This window comes from Panulirus ornatus, chromosome 45 (assembly GCF_036320965.1).
Source record: "Panulirus ornatus isolate Po-2019 chromosome 45, ASM3632096v1, whole genome shotgun sequence".
NCBI lineage: Eukaryota > Metazoa > Arthropoda > Malacostraca > Decapoda > Palinuridae > Panulirus > Panulirus ornatus.
This window is the reverse complement of record NC_092268.1, coordinates 552,028-573,873: the sequence shown is the minus strand read 5'-3', so window position 1 is coordinate 573,873 and position 21,846 is coordinate 552,028. Positions and strand designations below refer to the sequence as shown.

The 21,846-nt window shown below is 39.4% G+C and overlaps 3 protein-coding genes across 47 annotated transcripts in view; 1 reads left to right on the top strand and 2 right to left on the bottom strand.

Annotated features, from left to right (window-relative positions):
• LOC139762964 (uncharacterized) overlaps positions 1-21,846 on the top strand; it is a 614,722-nt gene that overhangs the window by 330,815 nt on the left and 262,061 nt on the right. The window lies entirely within an intron of this gene.
• LOC139762965 (uncharacterized) lies at positions 9-11,480 on the bottom strand. Of its 2 annotated transcripts, XM_071688361.1 has the most exons (6): positions 10,558-11,480; positions 10,196-10,368; positions 8,549-8,652; positions 3,102-3,271; positions 2,866-2,972; positions 9-1,693 (listed from the first exon to the last, which is right to left on the bottom strand). In XM_071688361.1, exons 2-6 carry the CDS (start codon positions 10,364-10,366, stop codon positions 1,514-1,516), a joined length of 732 nt encoding a protein of 243 aa, XP_071544462.1. In that variant the 5' UTR covers positions 10,367-10,368; positions 10,558-11,480; the 3' UTR covers positions 9-1,513. The 2 variants fall into 2 exon arrangements, with proteins under 2 accessions (XP_071544462.1, XP_071544464.1); XM_071688363.1 differs by lacking the exons at positions 8,549-8,652; positions 10,196-10,368; positions 10,558-11,480 and adding an exon at positions 3,869-8,542.
• The window catches only part of IleRS (Isoleucyl-tRNA synthetase), a 415,824-nt gene continuing 407,890 nt past the window's right edge, over positions 13,913-21,846 (bottom strand). For all 9 annotated transcript variants that reach the window (XM_071688289.1, XM_071688288.1, XM_071688292.1 and 6 more), the window contains 2 exons: positions 17,487-17,646; positions 13,913-13,961 (listed from right to left, as the gene is read on the bottom strand). The gene's annotated coding sequence lies outside the window, so the exon portion shown is untranslated. The remainder of the gene's footprint in view (positions 13,962-17,486; positions 17,647-21,846) is intronic.

The following is a 21,846-nucleotide window of genomic DNA, read 5'->3' as shown; positions in this document are numbered from 1 at the left end:
AGGGCAAGGTTGTTTACAACCACAGAAGGTACTGGGAAAAAGACTTGCAATGCTCTTTTGCAATCCCATTAGGTAAAATGTCTAATGAAAAAAAATTAGTTTATGGAAACAATTGTAGTGATGTGAAAGCATGGAAGAATCAAGACGCACTAGAGCACAGGTTTAAGAGAAGTGTTCTACCCCCTTTTGCTGAGGATAGTATAAACTCCATTATATTTTAAATAGCTTTTAAAAACCTCAACTACAAGTACACTACTGGCATTCTGTCCAGAAACATGCATCTCTCCTTGTCATATACAACACTTGACTCACATAGATCATTATTCGTAATCGATTTTCCTGCGGAGCACCATTCAATAGCCTTGACTTTCGGCAAACTGGCAGAAGCAACAGATGGTAGCAGTATGTAGGAACATTTAGGCTGGAGCATTAGGTATTAGTAATAATAAGGAACATTAGGTAGAAGCCTTCTACGTGGCCTGTTAAGGGTGAAGCAATAGAGGCTATGAAGTGGCACTGGAGTTCCCTAGATATGGAGAGACTACTGCCATGGACACCCATTTAAGGGAGTTCCACTTTACATTTAAAAGGCCAAGCGAGTGCTTTGACAGTTGCTGAAGGAGGAGTGGTAACTGGGAATACTGGATTCAATAAGCTGCACATGGGCAAGAGTATACATGTGAGGGACTGAGCATTAACATGCATAATTGGCCTGTTGCAATTCACTGGCTTGCAAGTATGTTAAAGGGAGTGGCAGGTGGAATGCCATTTTTTGGTGAAGTAAAGTGTGAAAGTCTGTAATGAACAAATGAAGAAAAAACAGTCTAAAATAAAGTAGCAAGAGGAAGAGGGTTTAGAAAAGTGGCTTGTTGTGCTGCAATACCTAGAGAAATTAAAAAATGGCATACACATAAGCTAAATAAAACCAGGGCATTGAAAGGTTTAAATACTTACATAGACAAACGATGTGTATGGCATGTGAAAGATGGGATAAAGAAGTGATACTCCTGATCCTACCCACCTAGGTATCATGAGGATTAGTGATAACTGCATACTGAGCCAGCACTTCAGTGGTTGTCAAGCTGCACTCCTCCGATCCAGACAGCCGTCTTTCTTTCTGTCTCAGCCATATGTAGACTGCTGGTATTCTGTCCACAAGCATACAATCTCTCCTTGTTACACACAAAACTTTACTCATGCTACTCATTCATCAAACCCGAGATTTTCCTATGGTGAGAGCTATGCTGTAGCCCACCCTTTCGGCAAAATGGTAGGAGCAACAGACAGCAGGCAGGAGCATCAGGCAGCAGTTGGTTAGGTTAGGTTAGGTTAGGTTAGGTTAGGTTAGGTTAGGTTAGGTTGGTTTAGGTTAGGTTAGGTTAGGTTAGGTTAGGTTAGGTTAGGTTAGGCTAGGCTAGGCTAGGCTAGGCTAGGTTAGGCTAGGTTAGGTCAGGTTAGGTCAGTTTAGGTTCCTTTTCCCATTCCTATGCCCAACTAGATCAAAACAAGACCATTATGTAGCAGAAAACCTACCACTAGTTAGCACTCCAGAGATCGTTCCTGCTATGGGACTGCCAAGGGTGGTGAAGACATCCACTTCCATGTAGTTTGCACGCCAACTTTCCTGTACATTCTGATCTACACCATCTAGTAGGAACTCCCAGGTTATGTAGTCTAGCGAGTGGCCATTCACCTGCAAAGTGAAATGCTTAACCAAAAGCAACCACGTACTATTGATTATATTCCTTGACCACAATATGTCAGAACCACTAAACTCCATTTCCTCTACTATTACAATTATTACCACTGAACACCACTAATCTACAGCTATGCCTGCTAGTTTGTCTAAAATTATGAAGGCCAACACGACAGATTTTGGTTCCCAGTTATATGTATTAAATCATGAGCATACAGCCTTGGTTTGCTCACATACATCGACTTAAAGTGCAGGTTAGGTTAGGTTAGGTCAGGTCAGGTCAGGTCAGGTGTCATTGAGTACATACTCCAGGTGCAAATGTAGGTTGGGCCACAAAGTTCATTTCTCTGAAAATTAGCTAGTCCAGTTAGGTCACCTGGCATGACCTGCCACAAAGTCAAGTAGCTGTCAGTAGGGTAACTGAAGAGACACTGGGTCACCACACTTTCTTGGTCCTTCCAGTAATAAATTGTGGTGTCAATCATCTTTACATACCCAGCTAAAGCATCTTTCCATTTAAATTACAGCAGGAATAGGCAACTTATACAAATATGGCTATGGTCCCCACAAGGAAAGATGTACTATAAAGATAAGTATAATTAGGAATTTTTCCCAGTTCTTAATACGCTTCCCCATGAAGAAAAGAGACCTCTATTTACCAAAAAAGCACACCTTTGAATTCAAATGAGGATGGAAAGAATCAACACTTGCTAGTATGGCTTGGTCTTACATTAGTCAAATGAAAATGGAAAAGTACAGCAAATTTAGTATGCAGTGCAGAGCAGCAGCTCTTCAATCAAATACAAATGCACCTGTCCTAAATGAGCTTCACTGGGACTTTGTCTGTGCAAGCATAAAGCTGTTGGTAAGGATAGGTTAAGCATAATAGCAATTTGGGGGGGATGGGAGGTTCAAGCACAAATGTCATGTTTCTGATAGATTCTGCCCTCGCTGTCCTTTACAGTAAACTTCTCTAGAACTCTACGCAACTATTTAGTTGGGCAAATTATAGAACTATAGGTTTTATATACATCTTACTTGAACATTATGGTGCGATGAACAAATGAACATTTTTATTATATTTCAACAATTGAAAATTTTCATGGTATTTGTAAGCAGCAATGAATTTTACTTAAGGTATACTTACAAAAGGTATAAGGTATACTTACAGAAATGGCCTTTAGTCTCAATTCTCTGCTCCAAGTCTTGGCTACCTTTTTCCCTGCCGAATCCAACTTGAGCACAAAAATTATGGTCCTTTCCTTGGTATCAGTCTCTGTCAAGATTAGTTATTTTAGTGACATCCCTCACCTCTACATTATGATGACCAATCACAAAATGAAGCTTATTTCTAAAGTATTACCAGTTAAATGACAAATATGTATAAATGAAAAAATAAACTTACCGTTTAACTCACCTTTCATGTACTGCAACATAACAACCAGGTAATTTATTCCATTTGATGTGAACAAGCCAGTGTCTGCTACCATGCCCACAAAAGATTGAGTGGCAATGGTAGAACTACCGTTATAGTAGTCTATATCCACATTGGCTTTTGGAAGTCCATTCTGCCAGCTGTATCAATAGTAGTTTATTTTTATTAGAATGGGAAGACGATGGGCAAGTGGACATGGTATACATATATATATATATATTCTTTCATTCTTTCATACTATTCGCCATTTCCCACATTAGCGAGGTAGCGTTAAGAACAGAGGACTGGGCCTTTGAGGGAATATCCTCACCTGGCCCCCTTCGCTGTTCCTTCTTTTGGAAAAAAAAAAAAGAGAGGGGAGGATTTCCAGCCCCCCGCTCCCTTAATAAAAATATATCTACGAAACCTAATAATCCATACTGGAACTCTTCTCATGTCATTTAAAAAATGATACAATTATTTTCACCCTAACTTCAATGTGCATGGCATGTAAGGGGAGGACACTATATTTCCCTCTCATCAAATTACTGAGGAAAACTTTTATGATTGCTGTGTAACAATTTGGGCACTGATGACTGAGTTGTCTGAGAAGAAAAGGACCACTGTAGTTGGAGAACTGTGATCCACTGCACTTTGGCAAGAAAGCAGATAACTTTCTGAGCTTTCTGAGGGTTGCAGGTAGGGAGAGGCAGCTAGGGACATGACAGTGAGGGCATGGAGCCTTGGCTGCTCGGTACCTCATCATGACGCTCTGAAGAATAGAGGCAAAGGGTGTGACCCCAATTCCAGCACCCACCAACACCGCATGGGTAACAAAGAAGATCCTTGTGGAAGGTGACCCATATGGCCCATCAACATGTACTTCAATTTCTTTCCTTCTAGCCTGAACCAGGAGTTGCTTTGTGGATACAGACTGCTTTCGTCTGTTTACTTTGTTCTTCATATGGCACTGGGTGATGTTATTCTGTTGGAGAGAAGCAGTGCACTGGTGGTTGCCAATGGAATCCAGGCTGGAATTGCTGCCATTTAACGAAGATATATATTATGTTGCATCATGTCAAAAGTGTGTAGAACTGTACAATAATTTCTTAGATATACGTATAAGTAATATGGTTTCTAGGATTAAAATTAACTCATTTTAATAATCTTTCCCCATCCACTCACTGCTTGGATTGGTAGCAGACTCATGTTCAATGTGATATCAAAAATTCTTAAGCACTGCTGTAAAGTCTAATTCATGCAACTTGGCACCAATAATTTTCAAGACTATGCTTGGACCATCCTGTCTTGATGCAAGGAACTTCAGGTATAAAGATCTAGCAAAGTATGTTTTGTAAACCAGATTTAGAGCCATTAGATTAAATAATGCCTACTGTAAAGTAGCAATTCTAAGCAAATTCTTTTTAAACACAATAATGCATTTGCATTTAAACAAGCAACAGCAAACACAATCCCATGCTCTAATTATTTCAATGTCCATTTCCCCACTTCATGATAAAGAATAGAGTGGAACATGAAAAAGTGGGAAGGTACCTGCTACAAGGAAAAGGAGAAAAGCAAGGGCAGTACCTTCCTACAATGATGAAGGCTGGTAACATCATAAGGAGCAAAGCAAAAATAAGCAGCATCATTAGGTGAGGAATGACGAGGCCAGTCAAGGGAAAAGTTAATAAATGAAATAGAGGAAAAATGGCCTGACAGGCATGTAGAAAAGCCACACTGATAAAGTTAGAAAGACCCATTAATACAAAAATATTTGATAATGAAAATGACAATATAAAATAAAGAAATTCAAGACTGTGCATAATAAAGAGGTTAAGGGGCAACTGAAATGTGTGAAAGAGCCTGCACGTACAATAGCTATCATAGCCCTTGGACCCCTTTTAAGGAACTCCCGCAGCTTCAAGGCTGTACTCCACATAGGAATAGGGATGTTATGGAACAGAGTAAAAAGGTCCTCAATGAGACTGGATTTCTTTGGTCCAATGATGTTACAGTCTTACCAAATGAGACTTCTTGCTTTTGGTGTATCGAATTGCCAGGAGAGTCCAGTAAATTCATCTTATTTCATACAAAAAAAATTTTTATGCATTCTTTTCAAAATAGTCAGTCTTGTATGTATCAAAGCCCTGGAAAACTTAGTTTTTGGAAAACCATTTCATTCACCCCTCCATCAAACTGCCCATAAACATCAAAAAATCACATAAGCATCAAACATGCTCAACACAAATAATGTAATGAGACATTCATCATCTTCATTTCCTACTTGCACCTATTCTTTGCTTTGCTCATAAAACTCCTATATTTATTAACTTTCCACTTCCTCCATGAATTCAAACACCTTCCACATGGTCTTTCCATCAACCCTATAATACACTTTCTGCATGTCAATAAATGCTTTATACAAGTCACTTTTTCAAAATATTTCTCAAACTATTCAATGAAAAAAACCTGGTCCACATTCTCTACCTCACCTGAATTCCTATTTCCCCTTACCAGTCAGATGTTCACCTCACCAGGTATACTCCACAGACTAATGCCTCTATTTCAAGCATTTCTTTTCTTTTATCCCTTGCCTATACATTGCATTCCATCCATTAAGGCTTAGCCTCTGGTATGTTAATACAAAGCAAAGAATATGTTGAAAGTTTGAAAAATGTTTCTCAATGTTCATACCTCTCCCCTTTACATGGGGTGGATTAAGTACAAATACACATGAACCTTTCAGTGTAATAAGTTTTGTACAACTAGAATCAACTTGCAGGATGGCACTAAGCAATGGACTATTTATTCATTTATTTATTTATTTTGCTTTGTCGCTGTCTCCCGCGTTAGCAAGGTAGCGCAAGGAAACAGACGAAAGAATGGCCCAACCAGCCCACATACACATGTATATACATACATGTCCACCCATGCACAATATACACACCTATACATCTCAATGTACACATATATATACACACATGTACATAATTCATACTGTCTGCCTTTATTTGTTCCCATCGCCACCTCGCCACACATGGAATAATAACCCCCTCCCCCCATGTGTGCGAGGTAGTGCTAGGAAAAACACCAAAGGCCCCATTCGTTCACACTCAGTCTCTAGCTGTCATGTAATAATGCACCAAAACCACAGCTCCCTTTCCACATCCAGGCCCCACACAACTTTCCATGGTTTACCCCAGACGCTTCACATGCCCTGGTTCAATCCATTGACAACACGTCGACCCCGGTATACCACATCGTTCCAATTCACTCTATTCCTTGCACGCCTTTCACCCTCCTGCATGTTCAGGCCCCGATCACTCAAAATCTTTTTCACTCCATCTTTCCACCTCCAATTTGGTCTCCCACTTATCCTCATTCCCTCCACCTCTGACATATATGTCCTCTTGGTCAATCTTTCCTCACTCATTCTCTCCATGTGACCAAACCATTTCAAAACACCCTCTTCTGCTCTCTCAACCACACTCTTTTTATTTCCACACATCTCTCTCACCCTTACATTACTTACTCGATCAAACCACCTCACACCACATATTGTCCTCAAACATCTCATTTCCAGCACATCCACCCTCCTGCACACAACTCTATCCATAGCCCACGCCTCGCAACCATACAACATTGTTGGAACCCCTATTCCTTCAAACATACCCATTTTTGCTTTCCGAGATAATGTTCTCAACTTCCACACATTCTTCAAGGCTCCCAAAATTTTCGCCCCCTCCCCACCCTATGATTCACTTCCGCTTCCATGGTTCCATCCGCTGCCAGATCCACTCCCAGATATCTAAAACACTTCACTTCCTCCAGCTTTTCTCCATTCAAACTTACCTTCCAATTTACTTGACCCTCAACCCTACCGTACCTAATAACCTTGCTCTTATTCACACTTACTCTTAACTTTCTTCTTTCACACACTTTACCAAACTCAGTCACCAGCTTCTGCAGTTTCTCACATGAATCAGCCACCAGCGCTGTATCATCAGCGAACAACAACTGACTCACATCCCAAGCTCTCTCATCCACAACAGATTTCATACTTGCCCCTCTTTCCAAAACTCTTGCATTAACCTCCCTAACAACCCCATCCATAAACAAATTAAACAACCATGGAGACATCACACACCCCTGCCGCAAACCTACATTCACTGAGAACCAATCACTTTCCTCTCTTCCTACACGAACACATGCATTACATCCTCGATAAAAACTTTTCACTGCTTCTAACAACTTGCCTCCCAAACCATATATTCTTAATACCTTCCACAGAGCATCTCTATCAACTCTATCATATGCCTTCTCCAGATCCATAAATGCTACATACAAATCCATTTGTTTTTCTAAGTATTTCTCGCATACATTCTTCAAAGCAAACACCTGATCCACACATCCTCTACCACTTCTGAAACCACACTGCTCTTCCCCAATCTGATGCTCTGTACATGCCTTCACCCTCTCAATCAATACCCTCCCATATAATTTACCAGGAATACTCAACAAACTTATACCTCTTTAATTTGAGCACTCATTCTTATCCCCTTTGCCTTTGTACAGTGGCACTATGCAAGCATTCCGCCAATCCTCAGGCACCTCACCATGAATCTTACATACATTAAATAACCTTACCAACCACTCAACAATACAGTCACCCCCTTTTTTAATAAATTCCACTGCAATGCCATCCAAACCTGCTGCTTTGCCAGCTTTCACCTTCCGTAAAGCTTTTACTACCTCTTCTCTATTTACCAAATTATTTTCCCTAACCCTCTCACTTTGCACACCACCTCGACCAAGACACCCCACACCTGCCACTCTATCATCAAACACATTCAACAAACCTTCAAAATACTCACTCCATCTCCTTCTCACATCACCACTACTTGTTATCACCTCCCCATTTGCCCCTTCACTGAAGTTCCCATTTGCTCCCAATGGGCTAATTCTGATGTAAACCATCCAATATATTTTTGCCCCCCTATAAAAAGATTACATTTCATTTTTATTAACTCCATCTCTTTCTAAAACACTACCAGTTCTATTGACTGCATGTAAAAGGATCGTGCTACTGTTTTTGTGAAGCAATACACCATAGATAAAGGATTTCAAGACATGCCCATTGGTCTGGCCTTACACTGGTAGCTTGTTTCTTGATTTAGTAATATTTCGAATGCTAGTAAAATTTTCTGCCAATTGCCATGTTATACTTCTGTGGACATAACTGTAAAGTGGGGTTACCATAATCATTATGCAATCTGTAAAACTGTTTACACTTACCAATCTACCAAGACAACATGGCTCGTACTGACCCATATTGAAATCAATTGGACCCATCCGATAAGATACATTTTTCAGTGTTAAAAAAAATCAACACAAGGCATAAATGTACTGTACATACCTACACTAGATCAACTTACCTTGAGTAAATAGCAACAAAGTTGTCTTTATTCAAGGGGAGGTTTACTATGTCTACTCTGAAGCCAAGTTTTGTCACTGGTTCCAACTGACCATTGCTCTTGACCTGGTGGAAAAAGGTGCCTGTTCAGTATTTCATGAGTAATCTATCCAAATCCGAGAATATTTAATAAACAAGTTAACTATAACCGCAAAAAGGTGAACAATTACGATTACAAAAATATTTTATCCTTCACACATGTACTGCAAAACTAACCTCTACCTATCTCAATACACCACCTTAAAAAAGCTCCACTTATGTTCTGCTGAAGGCACACAGACATATTTGCAGCAGGGGAATGCACACCCAATAAAAAATAATTCAGCACCCTTATGGTGTGATACAACACAACACAAAAATTTTGGAAAAAATTTCGAAGATGCAGTGCATGGTTGGTATTCTTGCCCTGCCGAACTGCCATTTACTCCAGAGCTTGTGACTGCTACCAATAAGATTTTATAGCAACTTTATGTGCAGATTGTGCTTCATGACCAAAATTATGCTTCATTATACAAACTTATCACTACAACAGTGTTCACATTAACACTACAGTGGTATCTATTCTTGCTACTAACACTCACACTCAAAGAGTATCAGATATATCATAAAAGCTGAACAGTAATGTGCCAGGCAGGGTAATCGCTCAGTAAGAGAGGTAAACATGTTTCACCAGAGGTTATATCTTTTTTAATTCTATCAACAGTTAGCACAGGAATCCCCTACTGCTAGGACACAATTTAACTTCTGCTCCGAAGTTCAACTCTGCAGGATGAACCAGTTCAGTTTTCAACATATTTGATCCACCATATTTGACAATGAACTTCCTGTGGTAAATGCGAGTTAACTAATACCGTCACATGAATTTCCCTACCAATCACACCCTAAGGACCTACTTATCTTAGGTTTAGCATAAAGAAATATACCTAGTTTCATAACTCATTTCCTGCTTCATGTTCTGTGCATGTGGTCTTATATTAAAGATCATTTATATACTGTCCACTACATACTTTGTATAATGGGGGTTTGTCACTGCATCTCATAACGTAAGAAATACCTAAATGGCACCCCAATTCCTTGGCGGCCATGCACATAATAAAAATTGCGGGTTCGATCATTATATTAAAGAGGGAGTGCTATGCCGTTTAGAGACAGTCATACTAACACTATGTATTGCTGTTTATTAACTGTTAAATATACATGGCTGCAGAAAACATCATATTACTGTCACACACACACACACAATGAGAGACAGGGATACCAACCACATCAGTGATTGTTACAGGGGCATACTGTAGCCAAGGGTGCAGAATCATTTTTTAGAGGGTGTACAAACTGACAACTTACTACAAAAGTAACCCCTGCTAATTTTCACATTTCCAGTGTACTAGTTTTTGATACCTTAAAAATGCTGACTACACTTTGAAGTTGAAAATCTACTGAAACAGATAACCTATAGCATCTAAAACACATCATCTGAATACAAGTTACAAAGATTTGTAGTACATTTTGCATTCAAATCTGCACACACTTACCCTAACATGTAATAATGATTGTGCAGTCTTCGGTACAGGACAATAAGAGATTAAGCACTAAATTTTGAAGTACATACCTTATAGTAGTGACACTCAGAATTGCAGATGCATGGAGGGACTGGGCAGCTGGTAATCTTTAAAAACTGCCTCTCTCCCTCAGCAGCAATGTGACCCACCCAGAGTTTACCAAACACTTCAGTATCTCTTAGGAATGCGATTCTCTCCAAAAATGACAATTCTGCATACATCCCTGCAATAATTTTTTCCTGTTTGTTCTGTTCCTTAATTCATAAAATACTACATGCAAATATGAAAAGGTTGAAAAGATCAAGGAGATTTAACCTGTTACATCACATTTCTGACAATTATCCCTAAACAGTCTACTTATGCTCCCATTCAAAAGTATTTTCTGTATTCACATGCCATCTTTTTTTCTGACCTTTAGCACTTTCATAGTTTTCTTCATTAATGTAACCAAACTGGCTGAGTAGGTTGTCTATCCTGTGGTAGTTTTCACTTATTGTATCTTTAATCTTAGACACGTTGCGACCAAGCTCTGATAAGTCATACTTATTGACTGTGCCTTTAACATCCACATTCGAAAGGCATGTCACATTGTCTTTAAATGCCTGCAGTACAAAGCAATTTTAATAAAGTTACGTTTAATACAAATAATCTTAAGTTACAATGCTAGGACCTTGATGTAAACCTACCAGAGCTTATTGCACTGGCAAGCAAAGAAAAAACACTGTTAGGTAAGGAGGGACAAGCAGGCTAGCAATTTTGAAGAAAGCATTGTAGATAAAGGAAAAGAATAAAACTTTTACTGAAGTTCACTGAGGCAAAATGTTTAAAGAGCAACTAAATGGGCAATGGACCTTGGGTGAAAGATACTCGAGGATAATTAGCATGCTTGTGAGGAGTGAAATGATAAATACCAGTGTTTTCACTGTGGTGGACACTAATGCATCAGCATTATCAAGGAGGGAGGAGGATGAAGTCTTAGGAAGTACAGAAATAATATTGGAAGGAAATTACAATAGCATGACTCATACAAGGTCTATGGTTCTCATGAAGTCTTCCCCTACATGCTCAAGGAATATGCAGATACACTTGCTTGCCAACTTGAAAAACTGGTCAGTACGCTACTAGAGGAATGGGTAGTTCCAAAGATGTTGAAGGGGACAAATGTTGTGCCTGAATCTCATAAAGTTTAGAAAATCTTGACTACAATTTGGTCTCAATAACAAGCTTGAATGTGAAAGACTGGAAAAGGTAATCAAAGCAAAAGAAAGATCACTTGCAAAGATGAAGCTTTAACAGATTCAATGCTATTTTAGGGAAAGGAATATATGCATAACAACCAACCTTCTAGACCCATAAAAAAAAGTGAACTCCAACCAAGTTCAACGATAGTGATAGGTAGAATGTGATCCTGGCCAGAAAGCTTCCAACACTGTACTCAATCTGAATTGATAAAGAAAAACAAGCAGGAATAAAAGACGGGCTCCTTTACTGGATAGAAAATTACCTTGGTGGAAGGGATCAAAAGATACAATTAAGTGGCACATCTTTGGAGTGGGCTGGGATCACAAGTGGCATGTTATAGGGCCGTCTTGGGCCTGCTGCTGTTCTTTGCGTACCATATGTAAAAGATTAGCCTGATGGACTGGAATCTTGCCTAAACATGTTTGCATATGATATTACGAGTCACAAGAGAAACAAGCAAAGATGGTGAGTGAATAAGCCTGCACGGTGACGTGTACAAACTTGCAACTTGGACATGGATGATAAGATAAAATTCAAGTATGTGCAAGACAGGATGGGACAGGGTGAAAGGTTTCAGTGCAATTATTATCTACTTGAAAATAACAAGTCTGTGTGTAAAAGAGACTTAAGGACCATTGTAGTCTCAGAGGTACTAATAAGAATTGTGAAAGGGGCAAAACATTTGCTAGCAAATGTAATTATCACATTCAGGTATGTATATGATTAAGGACTAGTTCAGTAAATTATTCACAAGATATATATCATACCTAAAGAACATTATGCCTTTTATATCTGGTCACTGCATCAAGAAGCACAAATATCTGATAAAGAAAAAGAGAGATGATCAAACTACAATATGAAGCTCAGGACTGCAAACCTGTATGTCATGGAGATATTGACAGAGAAGGGGGATTTTGATAATTGCATTCAGGTTTCTAAATTAGCTTGATACTGACAATGAGCAAATCACACATGCAACATCAAGGCAATAACAGAAAGATTGGCAAAAAGTTTACAAAGGATAAGAAGTGGCTCTGGAATTCACCAGTCATAGAGACTTTATCCATGGCCACCCCCTTCAGGGAGTTCCCAAAAGGCACACGCATCAGATTTATTGAGAGAAATGTAAATGAATATAGTTAAAGCATGTCTATTTCTAAACTCCGTTTATTTTTCTGCATTTCCTTAGGTATAGGTTCCTCTCTGGTCATTCCACCACAGCAGTAGTGGTCGCAACTTCTCACTCCGATTCCACCAACACTGGTGTTCCTCAGGATAGTGTCATCACCCAAAAACTCTCTCCCATCTATAAATGATCTTTCCTCTATTTCAAACAATATTCAATTTTATGCTGATGATTTCACTTGCATACTTCAACTTGATTTCCCTACCTTTGGTCTACTAATACTTATTTTCTTTCTCATACTTAACATATATCCTTTCAATTAACACCTTTGCAGCAACTGTGCTAAATTTAAATCTTTTCCTGTATCTACCTAAGTCATTCTTTTCGTTTATTCCATTTCAAAACGCCATAATTCAACACTGTAATAATATACACATGTTGATCATAAGCATTTCCACAAGTATAATCTGGAAACACCACAATCATCATTGCAAAGTCTGCTTCCCAAAGGATAGTGGTATGTTATGGGTGCTGCAATTATCATCCAGTAGGTTTGATAACTATGGGGCTTTTATATGCCACAGTATGGAGTACTCATCACAAACTGGGGTGGTTTTACATCCATGGATATTAACAAGAGTGGAATCAGTGGAATCAGTTTTCCTGGCATCACCTGTCTTCAACCATTCCCTTCTGTATGCCACAATACTGCATTGCCTTCATCAGGTATTTTGACCAAACAATAACAAGGTTAACTTTTGAATCTAATGATTTGTGCATAAATCTTACTTTATACCTTGATGAATACACTCTCTACGATAATATATGCTCAACTACATTTTTTCCAACTCTTTAGTTAGGTTGCTTGTGATGGAATCATACTTCAACTGGGAATTTAAATCTGCAAAATATCAAAGCCACAGTTATGGTGTGAAGCACCATCCTAATTAGCTCAGCAATAATGGAAGCAGTTAATGTGATAGTCCAGTATTGCAGTAAAGACTAGAATTTAGTTCCAAAACTTACCCTAGCACAGACTATGATGAGGGTCAAGAAAATACACCAAATACTGTACATTCTGCAGTGAACAATGATAACAGGCAACAGAGATATTATTCCCTTGGTAAAAGCTGCAAGTGCCTACACACGTAGGTCATATTTCATGCATGCTATTACATGGTAAGGTCAGGCCACAGAATTTTTTTGAAAATTAAAAGATCACTGATGCACAGATTATGATTTATATTACACATACTTGCAATGATGTCACCAGTGAAGGTTTATATGCTGTCGATGACCTGTTCACCTGACCGCCTTAGAATTCTTGCAGCAAGTGTGCTTACATCAATATCATTTATCTCTGTGGGATTGAAGTTCCCTCCAATGTACAGAGGCTCTGTGAAAATCTTGTGACCAAAGATTTTTCCACTGTAGTCTTTTTGAACCACCTGTTGGAAACAAATTGTTACTAGTTACACTGTACATTCAGTCATGTTAGATTATTGTATATATTTAGAATTCAGATGCTTACATTGTTGAGATGCTCAATCCGATCTTCTCCACTGACTTCATCAACCAATCAATCTTTCTCCATGAAATGTAACGAGTACAAAAAATACAATTTATTTCAAAAGGAAAGAAATACCTTAAGATATACTGTACTGCAATGTTACATGCAGTTCTACTTATGCCTACTTTTAACAGTACCCTGGGTACAAAACTAAAAATCCTTTATCTTCAAATTACTGTCCACATCTAAATTCTAAGCAAAGCCCATAAAAATTATTTTTGAAAAGGTACTGTTTAGGAGGACAAGCTAGGAGCAATGAATATGCAAGGACAGTGTAATGGCAACTTCCCTGTTGTCTTTCCTAAGCAGTCTTGTTAGTAATCAAGAACTATTCTATAAATACATAATGCCTGCATTATTTTCACAGCCCTAACTCCTTTTCTTAAAAAAAAAAAAAAAAGGGAGAGAAGGCCAAGAGTGTCATCATGTGTGTACAACTATAACCAATAAAGCTTCTAGCATCAAGTAAGATAATCCTTGCACTGACCCTATTCTACCACCTTGCCTAAGCAACTCGCCCCCATCCCAAGCTCGCCTTCATTTAACATTGATATCACTTTTTATTTATTTATTTATTTTGCTTTGTCGCTGTCTCCTGCGTTTGCGAGGTAGCGCAAGGAAACAGACGAAAGAAATGGCCCAACCCACCCCCATACACAATGTATATACATACACGTCCACACACGCAAACATACATACCTGTACATCTCAATGTACACATATATATACACACACAGACACATACATATATACCCATGCATACAATTCACACTGTCTGCCTTTATTTGTTCCCATCGCCACCTCGCCACACATGGAATACCATCCCCCTCCCCCCTCATATGTGCGAGGTAGCACTAGGAAAAGACAACAAAGGCCCCATTCGTTCACACTCAGTCTCTAGCTGTCATGCAATAATGCCCGAAACCACAGCTCCCTTTCCACATCCAGGCCCCACACAACTTTCCATGGCTTACCCCAGACGCTTCACATGCCCTGATTCAATCCACTGACAGCACGTCAACCCCAGTACACCACATCGATCCAATTCACTCTATTGCTTGCCCGCCTTTCACCCTCCTGCATGTTCAGGCCCTGATCACACAAAATCTTTTTCGCTCCATCTTTCCACCTCCAATTTGGTCTCACATTTCTCCTCGTTCCCTCCACCTCTGACACATATATCTTATTGGTCAACCTTTCCTCACTCATTCTCTCCATGTGCCCAAGCCATTTCAAAACACCCTCTTCTGCTCTCTCAACCACGCTCTTTTTATTTGCACACATCTCTCTTACCCTTACATTACTTACTCGATCAAACCACCTCACGCCACATATTTTCCTCAAACATCTCATTTCCAGCACATTCACCCTCCTGTGCACAAATCTATCCATAGCCCACGCCTCGCAACCATACAACATTGTTGGAACCACTATTCCTTCAAACATACCCATTTTTGGTTTCTGAGATAATGTTTTCAACTTCCACACATTCTTCAAGGCTCCAAGGATTTTCGCCCCCTCCCCCACCCTATGATTCACTTCCGCTTCCATGGTTCCATCCGCTGCCAGATCCACTCCCAGATATCTCAAACACTTTACTTCCTCCAGTTTTTCTCCATTCAAACTTACCTCCCAATTGACTTGACCCTCAACCCTACTGTACCTAATAACCTTACTCTTATTTACATTTACTCTTAACTTTCTTCTTTCACACACTTTACCAAACTCAGTCACCAGCTTCTGCAGTTTCTCACATGAATCAGCCACCAGCGCTGTATCATCAGCGAACAACAACTGACTCACTTCCCAAGTTCTCTCATTCACAACAGACTTCATACTTGCCCCTCTTTCCAAAACTCTTGCATTCACCTCCCTAACAACCCCATCCATAAACAAATTAAACAACCATGGAGACATCATACACCACTGCCGCAAACCTACATTCACTGAGAACCAATCACTTTCCTCTCTTCCTACACGTACACATGCCTTACATCCTCGATAAAAACTTTTCACTGCTTCTAACAACTTGCCTCCCACACCATATATTCTTAATACCTTCCACAGAGCATCTCTATCAACTCTATCATATGCCTTCTCCAGATCCATAAATGCTACATACAAATCCATTTGCTTTTCTAAGTATTTCTCACATACATTCTTCAAAGCAAACACCTGATCCACACATCCTTTACCACTTCTGAAACCACACTGCTCTTCCCAATCTGATGCTCTGTACATGCCTTCACCCTCTCAATCAATACCCTCCCATATAATTTACCAGGAATACTCAACAAACTTATACCTCTGTAATTTGAGCACTCACTCTTATCCCCTTTGCCTTTGTACAATGGCACTATGCAAGCATTCCGCCAATCCTCAGGCACCTCACCATGAGTCACACATACATTAAGTAACCTTACTAACCAGTCAACAATACAGTCACCCCCTTTTCTAATAAATTCCACTGCAATACCATTCAAACCTGCTGCCTTGCCGGCTTTCATCTTACGCAAAGCTTTTACTACCTCTTCTCTGTTTACCAAATCATTTTCCCTTACCCTCTCACTTTGCACACCACCTCGACAAAAACACCCTATCTGCCACTCTATCATCAAACACATTCAACAAACCTTCAAAATACTTGCTCCATCTCCTTCTCACATCACCACCACTTGTTATCACCTCCCCATTTGCGCCCTTCACTGAAGTTCCCATTTGCTTCCTTGTCTTAAGCACTTTATTTACCTCCTTCCAGAACATCTTTTTATTCTCCCTAAAATTTAATGATACTCTCTCACCCCAACTCTCATTTGCCCTCTTTTTCACCTCTTGCACCTTTCTCTTGACCTCCTGCCTCTTTCTTTTATACATCTCCCACTCAATTGCAATTTTTCCATGCAAAAATCATCCAAATGCCTCTCTCTTCTCTTTCACCAATAATCTTACTTCTTCATCCTACCACTCACTACCCTTTCTAATCAACCCACCTCCCACGCTTCTCATGCCACAAGCATCTTTTGCGCAATCCATCACAGATTCCCTAAATACATCCCATTCCTCCCCCACTCCCCTTACTTCCACTGTTCTCACCTTTTTCCATTCTGTACTCAGTCTCTCCTGGTACTTCCTCACACACGTCTCCTTCCCAAGCTCACTTACTCTCACCACCCTCTTCACCCCAACATTCACTCTTCTTTTCTGAAAACCCATACAAATCTTCACCTTAGCCTCCACAAGATAATGATCAGACATCCCTCCAGTTGCACCTCGCAGCACACTTTTATGGTTAGAAAATATTAGGAAATAGTGGAACATTCCTCCAGAAAAATTAGGAGGTTCCTTATCCCGTTCCTATGCCCAACTAGATCAAAACAAGACCATTATGTAGCAGAAAACCTACCACTAGTTAGCACTCCAGAGATCGTTCCTGCTATGGGACTTCCACTGGTGGTGAAGACATCCACTTCCATGTAGTTTGCACGCCAACTTTCCTGTACATTCTGATCTACACCATCTAGTAGGAACTCCCGGGTTATGCTGTCTAGCGAGTGGCCATTCACCTGCAAAGTGAAATGCTTAACCAAAAGCAACCAGATACTATTGATTATATTCCTTTACCTTTCCAACTGGAGGGATGTCTGATCATTATCTTGTGGAGGCTAAGGTGAAGATTTGTATGGGTTTTCAGAAGAGAAGAGTGAATGTTGGGGTGAAGAGGGTGGTGAGAGTAAGTGAGCTTGGGAAGGAGACTTGTGTGAGGAAGTACCAGGAGAGACTGAGTACAGAATGGAAAAAGGTGAGAACAATGGAAGTAAGGGGAGTGGGGGAGGAATGGGATGTATTTAGGGAATCAGTGATGGATTGTGCAAAAGATGCTTGTGGCATGAGAAGAGTGGGAGGTGGGTTGATTAGAAAGGGTTGTGAGTGGTGGGATGAAGAAGTAAGATTATTAGTGAAAGAGAAGAGAGAGGCATTTGGACGATTTTTGCAGGGAAAAAATGCAATTGAGTGGGAGATCTATAAAAGAAAGAGACAGGAGGTCAAGAGAAAGGTGCAAGAGGTGAAAAAGAGGGCAAATGAGAGTTGGGGTGAGAGAGTATCATTAAATTTTAGGGAGAATAAAAAGATGTTCTGGAAGGAGGTAAATAAAGTGCGTAAGACAAGGAAGCAAATGGGAACTTCAGTGAAGGGCGCAAATGGGGAGGTGATAACAAGTGGTGGTGATGTGAGGAGGAGATGTAGTGAGTATTTTCAAGGTTTGTTGAATGTGTTTGATGATAGAGTGGCAGATATAGGGTGTTTTGGTCAAGGTGGTGTGCAAAGAGAGAGGGTTAGGGAAAATGATTTGGTAAACAGAGAAGAGGTAGTAAAAGCCTTGCAGAAGATGAAAGCCAGCAAGGCAGCAGGTTTGGATGGTATTGCAGTGGAATTTATTAAAAAAGGGGGTGACTGTATTGTTGACTGGTTGGTAAGGTTATTTAATGTATGTATGACTCATGGTGAGGTGCCTGAGGATTGGCGGAATGCGTGCATAGTGCCATTGTACAAAGGCAAAGGGGATAAGAGTGAGTGCTCAAATTACAGAGGCATAAGTTTGTTGAGTATTCCTGGTAAATTATATGGGAGGGTATTGATTGAGAGGGTGAAGGCATGTACAGAGCATCAGATTGGGGAATAGCAGTGTGGTTTCAGAAGTGGTAGAGGATGTGTGGATCAGGTGTTTGCTTTGAAGAATGTATGTGAGAAATGGAAAAGCAAATGGATTTGTATGTAGCATTTATGGATCTGGAGAAGGCATATGATAGAGTTGATAGAGATTCTCTGTGGAAGGTATTAAGAATATATGGTGTGGGAGGCAAGTTGTTAGAAGCAGTGAAAAGTTTTTATCGAGGATGTAAGGCATGTGTACGTGTAGGAAGAGAGGAAAGTGATTGGTTCTCAGTGAATGTAGGTTTGTGGCAGGGGTGTGTGATGTCTCCATGGTTGTTTAATTTGGTTATGGATGGGGTTTTTAGGGAGGTGAATGCAAGAGTTTTGGAAAGAGGGGCAAGTATGAAGTCTGTTGTGGATGAGAGAGCTTGGGAAATGAGTCAGTTGTTGTTCGCTGATGATATAGCCCTGGTTGCTGATTCATGTGAGAAACTGCAGAAGCTGGTGACTGAGTTTGGTAAAGTGTGTGAAAGAAGAAAGTTAAAAGTAAATGTGAATAAGAGCAAGGTTATTAGGTACAGTAGGGTTGAGGGTCAAGTCAATTGGGAGGTAAGTTTGAATGGAGAAAAATTGGAGGAAGTAAAGTGTTTTAGACATCTGGGAGTGGATCTGGCAGCAGATGGAACCATGGAAGCGGAAGTGAATCATAGGGTGGGGGAGGGGGGTGAAAATCCTGGGAGCCTTGAAGAATGTGTGGAAGTCGAGAACATTATCTCGGAAAGCAAAAATGGGTATGTTTGAAGGAATAGTGGTTCCAACAATGTTGTATGGTTGCGAGGCGTGGGCTATGGATAGAGTTGTGCGCAGGCGGGTGGGTGTGCTGGAAATGAGATGTTTGAGGACAATGTGTGGTGTGAGTTGGTTTGATCGAGTAACTAATGTAAGGGTAAGAGAGATGTGTGGAAATAAAAAGTGTGGTTGAGAGAGCAGAAGAGGGTGTTTTGAAATGGTTTGGTCACATGGAGAGAATGAGTGAGGAAAGATTGACCAAGAGGATAATGTGTCAGAGGTGGAGGGAACGAGGAGAAGTGGGAGACCAAATTGGAGGTGGAAAGATGGAGCAAAAAAGATTTTGAGTGATTGGGGCCTGAGCATGCAGGAGGGTGAAAGGCGTGCAAGGAATAAAGTGAATTGGAACGATGTGGTATACCGGGGCTGATGTGCTGTCAGTGGATTGAACCAGGGCATGTGAAGTGTCTGGGGTAAACCATGGAAAGTTCTGTGGGGCCTGTATGTGGAAAGGGAGCTGTGGTTTCAGTGCATTATTACATGACAGCTAGAGACTGAGTGTGAACCAATGGGGCCTTTGTTGTCTTTCCTAGCACTACTTCACACACGAGGGGGGAGGGGGTTGTTATTACATGTGTGGTGAGGTGGCGATGGAAATGAATAAAGGCAGACAGTATGAAGTATGTACACGTGTATATATGTATATGTCTGTGTGTGGACGTGTATGTATATACATATGTATGTGGGTGGGTTGGGCCATTCTCTCGTCTGTTTCTTTGCGCTACCTCGCTAATGCAAGAGACAGCGACAAAGCAAAATAATAATAATATAATATATATAAACATTCATTAAACATGTCAATTTTGGCACTTGTCACCACAAACGTTAACTTAGGTCAAATTTCAAAAGCTCATCTTCATTCAATACAAATATTTTACCTAATTTTACATCACAAACCAAATCTTGACCCATATTTTACACAGCCCTCACTAATATCATCCATCACTCGGATCTTTCACAACAATTAACACTTCCATATACTTTCTCCATCTGTTAATACTCTCAAAAACACACCACAATACCACTGAAAATCACTTCCTCTACACATCTAAATTAATTACTGATAATAAATCTTATTAAACATGTCAATTTTGGCACTTGTTACCATGAACGTTAACTTAGGTCAAATTTCAAAAGCTCATCTTCATTCAATACAAATATTCTACCTAATTTTACATCACAAACCAAATCTTGACCCATATTTTACACAGCCCTCACTAATATCACCCATCACTCGGATCTTTCACAACAATTAACACTTCCATATACTTTCTCCATCTGTTAATACTCTCAAAAACACACCACAATACCACTGAAAATCACTTCCTCCACACATCTAAATTAATTACTGATAATAAATCTTATTAAACATGTCAATTTTGGCACTTGTCACCACGAACGTTAACTTAGGTCAAATTTCAAAAGCTCATCTTCATTCAATACAAATATTTTACCTAATTTTACATCACAAACCAAATCTTGACCCATATTTTACACAGCCCTCACTAATATCACCCATCACTCGGATCTTTCACAACAATTAACACTTCCATATACTTTCTCCATCTGTTAATACTCTCAAAAACACACCACAATACCACTGAAAATCACCTCCTCTACACATCTAAATTAATTACTGATAATAAATCTTATGCGCTACATTATCATCTTAAAAAGACCCACTTCCAGAACTTCATACATTTTTGACATCATTCATTCATTGAACATAATATTACCAATGTAATACACCTACTATACAACTAATAAAGCATGTTTTTATGTCTGCTTCAATTACATCTGTTTTTCACTAACTTCATACTCAAACCTCACATTTCCCATGATGTACACACCCCTAACTACTATGATTTTAAAACCATTCTCAAAAATTTTAATTTTAAAGTCTTCTTACGCATCTTTTAATTAACGAATACACTAGCATGGTTCATTACAAATATATTATGACAAATTAATATCTAAAATAAAATTAACTGCTGATATATATATATATATATATATATATATATATATATATATATATATATATATATATATTCAAATGATACAACTTTTTGGTTTTCTTATATTCCTATCTATTCATTCATTACGGTCTAATAAACTAATATAATGTGTAATATTTTATGTGTGACCTCAAATTATATTACAAATTATAAATCCACTTACACATGCCAGCCAGCCAGCCATTAACCGGCTCCATTCTAGAAAAATGTCGAGTCAAAAATCTAAATATTACTAACAACATA

Excerpts from the sequence above, each read along its gene's own strand:
- LOC139762965 (XM_071688361.1), bottom strand. The coding sequence starts at position 10,366 with ATGTATGCAGAATTGTCATTTTTGGAGAGAATCGCATTCCTAAGAGAT. Across the intron at positions 8,653-10,195 it reads CTGAGTGTCACTACTATAAG|GTCAAGAGCAATGGTCAGTT; the intron begins GTATGTACTTCA and ends TTTTTCCACCAG. Across the intron at positions 1,694-2,865 it reads TGAGACTAAAGGCCATTTCT|GTGAATGGCCACTCGCTAGA; the intron begins GTAAGTATACCT and ends TTCACTTTGCAG.